Source organism: Mus pahari, chromosome 10 (assembly GCF_900095145.1).
Source record: "Mus pahari chromosome 10, PAHARI_EIJ_v1.1, whole genome shotgun sequence".
NCBI lineage: Eukaryota > Metazoa > Chordata > Mammalia > Rodentia > Muridae > Mus > Mus pahari.
In genome coordinates this window covers 39551360-39562258 of record NC_034599.1, presented here as the reverse complement: position 1 = coordinate 39562258, position 10899 = coordinate 39551360, and the positions used below count along the sequence as shown (strand labels likewise).

Here is a 10899-nt window from a genome sequence, read left to right as displayed (position 1 = left end):
TTTCTCTGTGTAGCCCTGGCTGTCCTGGAACTCACTTTGTAGACCAGGCTGGCCTTGAACTCAGAAATCCACCTGCCTCTGCCTCCCAAGTGCTGCAATTAAAGGCGCGCACCACCACAGCCTGGTATCTAAGCTCTATTTCTTTCCCTGCCTCCCTGCTCTGGTGTTTCTTGTTTTGAAGACAAGGTCTCTCATATAGACCAGGATGGCTTCAAACTTCTGATCATCCCGCCTTTAACCTCCCAATGCTGCTGGCCTCCAACTCCTGGCTCAAGCAATGCTTCTGCCTCAGCTTCTCAAGTAGTTAGAACTGCAGGTACATGCCAGCAGGCCAGGCTACTTCTGTGGTTATCCTATTGGCCACACAGACTAACTCTGATACAACGGGAAAGGGTCCCACACAGTCACAAATGCAAGGAAAGGGAAGCAGGGATTATTATGGGTCATCATAGACAAAGCCTGTAATCATGACACCTCGGATTTAAAGGACTCCACAGGGAGCCGTCCTCCACGCTGCCATTCGCCATTGAGCCTGATCTGACCCTGGAGATCATTGTTCTCCCCTTCTTACGCTGCTGCTTGGTGCTCAGTGCTCAGTGCTTGGTGCTCAGTAGTCATCACTGATAGGGCACCACTGCAGCCTGCTCCTTTCTAGTCTGGTGCCCGCAGCCTGGCCACACTTGCTTTTCTTTTCTCTTGGGTAGTTCTGCTCCTCGGTCTCCTCACTTCATCTCTGACCAGATGCCAGTCTGTCCTTCTCACTGCCAGAGGGATCCGTGCCAGAACCAGAACGGTCCCTACAGAACTCTGGGAAAGAATCTCCAAGGCAAAACTTAAAACCCTCGGCAAAGGCAGTGGCCCAGAGCAGCTGCAGCTCCCATCAGGCCCCACCTTTGAACCTTCCTCTTGAGGAAGAAGTTTGGTAATCTTTTTTTCTTTTTTTTGGAGACAGGGTTTCTCTGTGTAGCCCTGGCTGTCCTGGAACTCACTCTGTAGACCAGGCTGGCCTCGAACTTTTGAGATCTACCTGCCTCTGCCTCCGGACTTCTGGAGTGCCAGGCAAGCTTTTCCAACCTAAACATCTCCCTGTATCACTGACAAAGCTAGAAACGCAAATGTTGAGTTGTGTAGGGCACTGCATCCCGTTTGCTCTGTGACCTCGGGGGTGGCACGGATCACCTCTGCACCCTCATTCCTCGTCTGCGGTGAGGGCTAATACAAAGGGGAGAACAAGGGGCTGGAGAGATGACTCAGGGGTTAAGAGCGCTGACTGCTCTTCCAGAGGTCCCGAGTTCAATTCCCAGCAACCACATGGTGGCTCACAACCATCTGTAATGGGATCTGACACCTTTTTTCTGGTGCATCTGAAGACAACGGTGGTGTACTCATATACTCACATACAAAAAAATAAAAATCTTAAAAGAGGGGAAAGGGGAGAACAAGGTGGATTATTTAAATCAGTATTTATTGAACCAGATACTTTCCTGGGCATCCTTAAGTAAATTAGATGGGCTGACAATCACCATAGTCCCATGAGGTGGGTTTTATTTCATTTCTCTAGACGTGGAAACTATGGTGGCTGGAGAGAGAGAGCTCTGCAGTTTAAAGCCCTTGTTGCTCTTACAGAGGCCCCGGATTCAGTTCCCAGCACTCACTGGACAGCTCACAACCATCTCTAACTCCAGTTCCCTGGGATCAGATGGCCTGACTTCCAAGGGCACCAGCCCAGATGTGGTGCACAGACATACATCCATGCAGGCAAAATACTCATAGCATAAAATAAGTAAATTAAAAAAAAATCCACTTGAAGTGGGAACTACAACTTGAAGAAACAAGGGAGATAACTTAGTTAAGGTCAAAAACCAGTTTTCCTTTGGTCACGGCACCTGCCAGCCTTGGATCTCTAAGCAATGGTCCTCAACATGTCCAACAAACCCGCTGAGCATCATCTCTGGTCTCCAGGCCCAAGCCCTCAGGGTGTCCGCTGTGCTCCCAGATCTTTCTGCATCCTTGCCCTAAATCATTTTCATGCTTGTCACATCTTGCTAGACCTGAGTTTGAGAGAAACCTTCTCATTTTCAAGTTGAAAAAAAAAAAAAAAAAAGAGGTTCAACGTGGCTCAAAGTTATAAGCCGACATTCACCATCACCATCAGTGTCTGGCATGCCCCAGAAGACGGGCATGCATGTTGTTCTAGATGACTGGGAGGCAGAGGGGTGGCCTACTGAGGTCGGGCTGTGGACGGATCAGGAGGTCTGGGTTCTGATCCCAATTCTTCAGGTTGCAGAACTACTGTGGTTCAAGAAGGGGACAAAAGGACTGCGGTCCTGGAAGAGGAGGTCTGCTTTGAGAGCTGACTGAGCAGAAGAGGGAAGTGAAGAGCTTCAGGGGCAAGACCTTACCCTACTTTTACAGCTCTGCTTCCTCCTTTATTCCAGGGGCGTCCCTGGTACCCAGCAAATGTCTGTTGGCTTGAACATATGTGTAAGGAGGAAGGAGAGGAAACTTGAGGGAGTTAAGACTCAAGAATCAAGGAGAGGACAGCAGAGAAGACAGGGTTTGGGGGAGAGACTCCAGACATTGGCCCTGGTTCCCTTATTGGCCATTGGGAAACCCTCCAGAGGAACTGGGTGCTGTGGCTTTAAATGATCTCAGCATTGTCAGTGAAGCCGCTCTGCTCAAAGAGTTATCCTCTTGCTCCTGTGCTGGGCCTCCCCCTCCTCTCAGCTCCCCAAACCCTTCTCAGCCACTGTGATGGGATAATTAGATGCGAGAGCTCAGCACAGATGATGCTCCAGTTGCTTAGCAACTAATGGTTTCCATGGAGACCGCAAAGCACAGCCTTCAGAGCAGCCAGTGAGCAGCTCGGCAGGGCAGGGAGAAGACGCAACTCTGCTCCTCCAGAAACCTGGGGAGGGTTAGGGTGGGGAAGGTGAGGGGGGGATTGGAGGGAGATGGGAGGGCTTAAAGGCACAGGACCCTCATATCCCTTTAAAAATGTGACCAGAGATCTGCTCTTTCCTATCCCACACTCACTTCTAATTTCAAATGGGGCTTAGGAGTGGACCTATATGGCCTGTTCTGCAATAAACCAATCCTCTCCCTGATTCCTCCTTAGCCCAAATGGGAAGAGTCGGCTCCTAAATCCTTATGTAAACACTGTGCTGTGTTGAGGTTTGAGACTTGCCAGGAAGATCTCCTGACCCTGACACCCTACCATGTAGCCCTCTTCCCCACTGCCAGTTCTCCCTCATATGTGATCTTTCTGTGTGTCTGTATGTAAAGTGAGGAGCCGATCTCATCTAAAGGGGACAAAAGCCAAGGAGCCAGAAAAACAGAAATCAGTTCCAGTTCTCCACCCAAAGGCAGCCTGGCCTGGCAGCCTGAGAAAAACCTCTGTCCCACTTTGCAACTTTGCATTTGTGTGTGTGTGTGTGTGTATGAGTGTGTGCACTTGTGTATGAGTCTGTGCATGTGTATGAGTGTGTGTATGAGTATGTGTGTGCATGTACGTGTATGAGTGTGTGTGTCTGTGTGTATGTGTATGAAGGCATATACCAATACAGCATCTGCTAGCTCCAAATGTGACTCTGTGTCTCTGCATTACCTATAAGCGCCTTAGGAAGCTTTACGAAACCATGAGATGGCTCAACAGGTAAAAGCTCTTGCCACCACGCCTGACATTTTGATCCCCAGAAGCCACGTTATGAAAGGAGAGAGCCAATGCCCACAACTCGTCCTCTGACCTCCACATATACACTGTGGCACACATATGGGCACACATAAAATAATAAATGCAACTTTAAATTTTTTGAAAGAAATTAATTTCGGGTTTTACCTCAGACCCACTGAATCAGAAGCTACATCTGAACCAGTTTCCCGATCGTCCATTGCACAGTAAATTTGGAGACACTCTGGTGAGAGTTCCTCCTGCTCCCAGCCAGAGCACCCCGGTTCTGTGTCGTCTTCTACCCACTACACACATCGCAGCATGGGGGAAAGGACAGAAGCCCATCAGCCCTTCAGTGGCCTCCACTTTCCACTCGTAACTTTCTCTGGGGTTGGGGAAAGTGGGTGGTTCTTGGAGCAGAGTTCATCTAGCTGAGATGCCCACACCCCTGCGGCCACTTTGCAGTGACAAGCTGAGACTCAGGTTCTGCGTCTATAAAAAGCAGTGCCTTTCAGGAGGGCATGCAGAGCCCCTGGCCAGCATCTAGAGGAGGGGTGACTGAGTGAGTCCATGTCACTCGTCCATGACTGGAGAACCTCCATCAGTTCTCCCGTTTAGCCTGGGGCAGAAGAGAGCCAGAGGGGCTGTGGCTGCTGATGGTGTCTCTTCCCCAACAGGGGATAGTATTTGTCTTGTCCCAGGCATCGAACCCCCAGAGCCACCTGCACATGGTCCACCACTGAGCCGAGCCCCAGCCCTCCGTCTCCTCTGCATGTGGCGTTGCTACTTTTGGCTTTGTTTTTGGTTTTGCTTTTTTTTGTTTGTTTGTTTTTTTAAACATAAGGTTTCTCTGTGTAGTCCTGGCTGTCCTGGAACTCACTCTGTAGACCAGGTTAGCCTCAAACACAGATCCCCACTTGCTTCTGTCTCCTGAGTGCTATGATTAAAAGCGCGAGCCACCGTCACCTCTTGATGTTCTGGCTTGTTGTTATTACTCTTGTTGATTTTGGTTTGTTTTTTTGAGACAGGATTCCCTCAACATAGTCCTGACTGGGCTGGAACTCACTCTGTAGACCAGGCTGGCCACAAATTCACAGAGATCCTCCAGCCCCGACTTTTGAGTGCTGGAATTAAAAGTGTACACCACTGTGCTTCGCTTGACTGGTTTTAAGACAGGGTCTCCCTGTATAGCCCAGGCTGGCCTGGAACTCACTGGGTAGCTCAGGCTGGCAAAAACAACAAACAAACAAAAAATTGCAACAATGAGCCCAGGACTCAGGACCCCTGGTCTCTCTCTCTCTATTTTTGAGACAGGGTTTCTCTGTGTAGTTCTGGCTGTCCTGGAACTCACTCTGTAGACCAGGCTGGCCTCAAACTCAAAAACCTGCCTGCCTCTGCCTCCCAAGTGCTGGGATTAAAGGCGTGCGCCACCACTGCCTGGCCCCTGGCTTCTTGTTCCCTAAGGTTTTTCTGCTTTACTCTCTACCAGCTGAACAAATGCTTGCTGCCCAAGTCTGTTTGTATCTACTCCACCGCCCACTAGCCTTGCTGGACTGAACCGGTGTTTACCTGGAAGCCTTCACTAACTTCCCTTGTCTCCACCCTCTGGAGAAATCTGAAGGCTCACACTGAAACCCTCTGCCTCCCCCAGAGTCGCAGTTTCTTAGTTAAATACCAGAATTGGAGCTCAGGCTCTGCTATCCCCACCCTACCTAACCAACCTTCTCCTCTCCGGGCATCCTTACTAGCCAAAGCCCTTTCAACCCTTGTGGCTTTTCCTACACCTACACAGCAGGGCAATTTTAGAACTCATGGCCCTCCTAGGAAAACTGCTACCTCCTTGGAGAGAGCACCCTCTACAGTCCAGGACGCAGACACTCAGACAGAGGAATCCTGTGCTTCAGACGCGGGAATTCCAGAAACATGCTTCTCTGCAGCTAAGGAAGCTGCCCGGACCCAGCCAGAGCATCCCCCTTTAGTCCTGAGGGCCAGCTCCCCAGCCTGAAAAACCGGTCTGGGGGGCCCTCCCTGAGGCTACAGTGCCCAAGGGGCAAGTAAGACTGGATTCCCAGCAGCCCCTCCCACTCTGAGACAAAATCAGCTACCCTGGGGCAGGGCCTCATTGGCCCCAGGAAGTCCCGGCCTGTCAGCACCTGTTTCAGGATCCAGTTCCCAGCGCAGTATGACATCCACACTGCCTGTCCAGACCTTGCCCCTGATCCTGATTCTGCTGGCTGTCCTGGCTCCGGGGACTGCAGGTCTCTATGGTGGAAGCGAGGGGGGTTTCGGAGCGCTAGACAGGGAGCATTGTCTCCCCAGGGCTCTCAAGGACAGAGTGTTGGTCCAGCTGGTTGGGGTTGAGAGTTACTGGTGGTAGGGATCAGGTGACAAATTCCTGGGCTTCTTCCAGATCCAGGAGTCAAGAAATATGGGTAAGTGTCCAAGGTTTGTGTGAGTTGGGAGAGACTGGGGACTGACTGGGTGTCGTGGTCTAGTCCGGCTCCCAAACGGCGCGGCGTACCCACCATCTGCAGCTCAAGCCTGCCATCTGGTGGTCAGATCCACACGCTCCTCTTCTGTTTCTGCACCCTTAGCAATGACCACCCACCCACCCATCCCGCCAGCTCTGAGTTAAGAGGGGGCTAACTCCTGAGTTCCCTCTCCGCTCTCTAACAGACTTCAACATCTCAAGCCTCTCTGGTCTGCTGTCTCCGGCGCTAACAGAAAGCCTGTTAATTGCCTTGCCCCCATGTCACCTCACGGGAGGTAATGCCACACTGATGGTCCGGAGAGCCAACGACAGCAAAGGTAGGCCTCCCTTGTACCCATTTATTCTACTCGTCGTAACCCCTCTTAACGATACCCAAGAGCTGCCCGTTCTACAAGAGTGGACTGCTAGAAATCTGATCTTGCCTTGCACTCCTATTTCCCCTCAGTGGTCAAGTCGGGCTTTGTGGTGCCTCCATGCCGCGGGCGCAGGGAGCTTGTGAGCGTGGTGGACAGCGGGGCTGGCTACACGGTCACAAGGCTCAGCGCATATCAGGTGACAAACCTAACACCAGGAACCAAATACTAGTAGGTACCGATGGACCCCTGTGGAGGTGGGACACAGAAAGGGAAGTGGAGGTCGGGTGAGGGTGGGGAACTGCCGGTAAGCATGGGTTAGAGAGGGCACAGCTAAAGGGTAGGAAATGTGAACCTCGACCCCAGGAGGGCCCAGATGGGAGACATAGCTAAAAGGTGGAGGCTGGAACCCCTCCTCCCGAGTGCCAGATACGTACTGGGGATCTCTGCTTTCTCTCAACTCCCGCCTCTAAAGCATATCCTACCGAGTACAGAAGGGGACGTCCACCGAGTCCAGTCCAGAGACTCCCATGTCCACACTTCCTCGTAAGTAAAAAGCCTGTCTCTCACACATTAGTTCTACACACTTCCCTGAGCTCCGACTTTATTCTCCTAGAGCAAGTTAGCTAAACTGTTTTCCGATTGCTCTCTCTCCCCCACACCACCACCTCCCTCACATACCACACCACACCCCCAGTATTTGGTATGGTCACCTCCTGTCCTGTTCATTCATCTGCTGAACTAGAGGTTCCTTGTGCAGAGGGATGATGTCCTGTTAGATCTCCTTGGTGGCTCCTAAGTATTGCTGTGAGGCTGTGAGAGGGTCTGTGTTTGCTTGACTGGTTGGCTGGATAACCAGTTGAATTGATGCTGGTAGCTACTTGGATGGCTGGGCTAAGCTGTGAACCACGGGGGGCCGGCTAGGAACCCCTTCAACTCACAAAGGTTCCCCCACCTTCTTTTGACAGGAAAAAACATGGAGTCCATTGGGCTCGGAATGGCCCGGACAGGAGGGATGGTGGTCATCACAGTGCTGCTGTCTGTGGCCATGTTCCTGTTGGTCGTGGGTCTTATTGTTGCCCTAGCACTGGGTACCCGCAAATGAGAAGGGCTCTCCCGAGTCCCCTCCTGCCAGGCTGCGGTCACCCGCTTCTCAGTGGCTTCTCTTCCCTCTCCCCGCCCCCTCCTCGAGTCCACTCCTGGCAGTGCCCCTCTCCCTGTCCCACCTTGCAGCACTCCCTGCCAGCCTCCATTGCAGTCCTGCCAACGCTGATTTATCTACTTACAGTACTTAATTCTCACAATAAAGGCTGACCCATGTCGTATGTCTCCATGTCTATGTGAGTCACCCCTTTAGCTGGTTCCCTTATGCACATATCTAAAGTACCAATGTCAATGTCACGTGCATGTCATTCTCTCTAGCCCCAAACCCCAAGGGTGACTTTTCCCAGGAGGGAGGCAAGCAGGGGCAGAGACAATGAAAGCGCTCCAAGCCCCAGACCTAGGATGTGGGTTTTGCATCCTGCACTTAGTAGGTGGCCCAAGCAGGACTCTGAGTTGGGCAGGGGTAGAAGCTGGATCACCATGTAAGGGTATGACTGGGAAGCTGACAGAGCTAGGGAAGAACTAGAGAAAACACAAACAGAGCAGGCCCTGGACCCTGGGTGAAGAACACGCTAAACGCTAAACGATGCTAGACCCAACCCGAGAGCTAAAGTGGACGGAAGCTCCCTGGAAGGTCGGGGTGGGGGTTGGGGGGGTAGGGGTAGGGGGGTGGGGTGCAACTGTGGCAAACAGGCAGGAATGTCACCCTCATCCATTTTTTTTTTTTTTTCGAGACAGGATTTCTCTGTATAGTCCTGGCTGTCCTGGAACTCACTTTGTAGACCAGGCTGGCCTCGAACTCAGAAATCTGACTGCCTCTGCCTCCTGAGTGCTGGGATTAAAGGCGTGCGCAACCACGCCCAGCTAATGTCATCCATTTTTAAAATTTAGTTTTGTTCTATAAAAGTTTTATTTATTTGTTTTTGTTTGTTTGTTTTTTGTTTTTTGAGACAGGGTTTCTCTGTGTAGCTCTGGCTGTCCTAGGGCTCTTTGTAGACCAGGCTAACCTTGAACTCACAGAGATCCACCTGGCTCTGCATCACCCAACTAGCGGTTTTATTTTTCGAGTGTGCGTGTGCATATAGTATGTTGGATACATTGAGGACAACTTTTGGGGAGTCCATTCAATCCTTCCACGTGGGTCCCAGGGATCAGATGCGGGTTTCGGGGTTTCACCACACACAGTTACCCACTGAGACATCTCTTCCAGATGTATTCCTGATGGGAAGCAGTGATCTTTATTTTGCTTATAGGGTGAACACCCCAGTGTGTAAGGTGGTCTTAGGGCCAGAGCTGAAATGCACAGCTTCCTCTCAGCTTTTCCCAGCATGCCTCAGGAGCCTCTTTTCTTTCTTGCCACAGGGCCTTTGCACAGAGGATTCTGTGCACCTAGACTGCCCTTGTGACTCTCCTGTTTTCATAGCTCACTGCCCCTTCCCCAGGGAAGTGTCTAAACTTCATCAACCCCTAATTCCTATCCTGCCCCACAGTGGTACACACAGGCTCACAACTGTGTGTGTGATGACTCTGCTGCCCCCTCCTCCAGGCTGCAAGTCCCCTGAGACCAGCTACTTTGATCTTGGGACAACGATCTTGTCGTGATCTTTGATCTACGACAGCTGTTTCTATAGTGCTGATGATACGGTAGGTACTCAGTAAATATTTGTTGATTTCAACTCTTGGGAGGTTGAGGAAGATTGCCCAAGTTCAAGGCCAGCCTAGGCTATATAGTGAGTTCCAGAACAGCCTGGGCTACAGAGAGAGACCCTTATCTCTTATATTTTTTTTGGTTGTGAGCCTAGCCTTTAATGGCTGAGCCCGAGAGACCCTATCTCAAAAACAAAACAAATACAAAGGGAGGTGAGATAGCTCAGCAGGTAAGGCTCCTGCCAGGCTAGCCAGAGGACCCAAGTTCAATCCCCAGAACCCACATGAAGTTGCAAGAAGAAAACTGAACCCACAAAGATATGCTCAGACCTCCTCCACACATGTGCTGTGGCATGAGAGCTTCAGCCATCACGCATGCACACACACACACACACACACACAAATAGACTGGAGGGTTGGTTGGTCAGTGGTTAAGATTGCTGACTGCTAGCAGGGCGTGGTGGCGCATGCCTTTAATCCCAGCACTTGGGAGGCAGAGGCAGGCAGATTTCTGAGTTCGAGGCAGGCCTGGTCCACAAAGTGAGTTCCAGGACAGCCAGGGCTATACAGAGAAACCCTGTCTCAAAAAAACAAAAACAAAAACAAACAAACAAACAAAAAGATTGCTGACTGCTCTTCTAGAGGACCTGGTTCAATCAATTCCTAGCACCTACATGGGGCTCATAACCATCCATTACTTCAGTTCCAGGGAGTATGATGCCCTCTTCTGGTATCTTCTGGTACCGCAAGCACACAAGTGCCCAGGTAGATAGATACAAGCAAAACCCAGGTACATAAAATGAAAATAAGTAAATCTTTAAAAAATAAAATAAAATAAAATAGGCTGAATGCGGTAGCACACAGAGTTTGTGCCAGTACTCAGGAGGCAGAGGCAGGTCATCCAGAACTTTATACAGAGACCCTGTTTCAAAAATAAACCAAAACTGGCTAAACAAACAAATAAATAATAATGGGAGCTGGAAAGGTGACTCTGCTGCCACTTGCTGCTTTTACAGAGGACCCACGTTTGGTTCCCAGCACCCACATCACTGTAACTCCAGTTCAGGAGATACATTGCCCGTTTCTGGCCAACACAGATGCAGGAGCTTATGTGGTATATAAACCAACACCCAGGTCCTCACACATACACACAAAATGAAATGATACAACAAAACTTTAGAAGACATTTTATTTTGAATCCCATGTTAGCATTCCTTCTAGGCTCCACCCCACAGTTACCTGGCAACAGCCAAGTGTGCCTGACTCACTATAAAAGGGGCGGTTTGCCCCCTCCTCACTCTCTTATCCTCTTACTCTATGCCCCTCTCTCCCTCCCCCTTCTCCCTCTCCCCCCTTCTCTCTCCACATGTTCCTGGATGACCTCTCCTCCCCCCTCTCTTTTTCTCCTTCCCTCTCTCTACCTTTCTCTGTCTCGTCTCTCTCAACTCCCTTTCCCATGCCCTAAATAAACTCTATTCCATACTACACTACACTATATGGCTAGTCTTTTGGGGGAAGGAATAACTCAGCATGGGCTCACAGAAACACTCCCCCTTCCACCTCACCATACTGTGCTTCTACCAAACATATCCTCTCTCTCTCTCTCTCTCTCTCTCTCTCTCTCTCTTTCTTTT

The 10899-nt window shown here is 50.6% G+C and overlaps 1 protein-coding gene across 1 annotated transcript; it reads left to right on the top strand.

The window, feature by feature from the left end:
• The first annotated feature begins 5797 nt into the window (after nt 1-5797).
• Upk2 (uroplakin 2) lies at nt 5798-7845 on the top strand. The gene is made up of 5 exons (XM_021207903.1): nt 5798-5928; nt 6347-6478; nt 6607-6745; nt 6990-7060; nt 7483-7845. Exons 1-5 carry the CDS (start codon nt 5853-5855, stop codon nt 7617-7619), a joined length of 555 nt encoding a protein of 184 aa, XP_021063562.1. The 5' UTR covers nt 5798-5852; the 3' UTR covers nt 7620-7845.
• Nucleotides 7846-10899: the final 3054 nt, after the last annotated feature.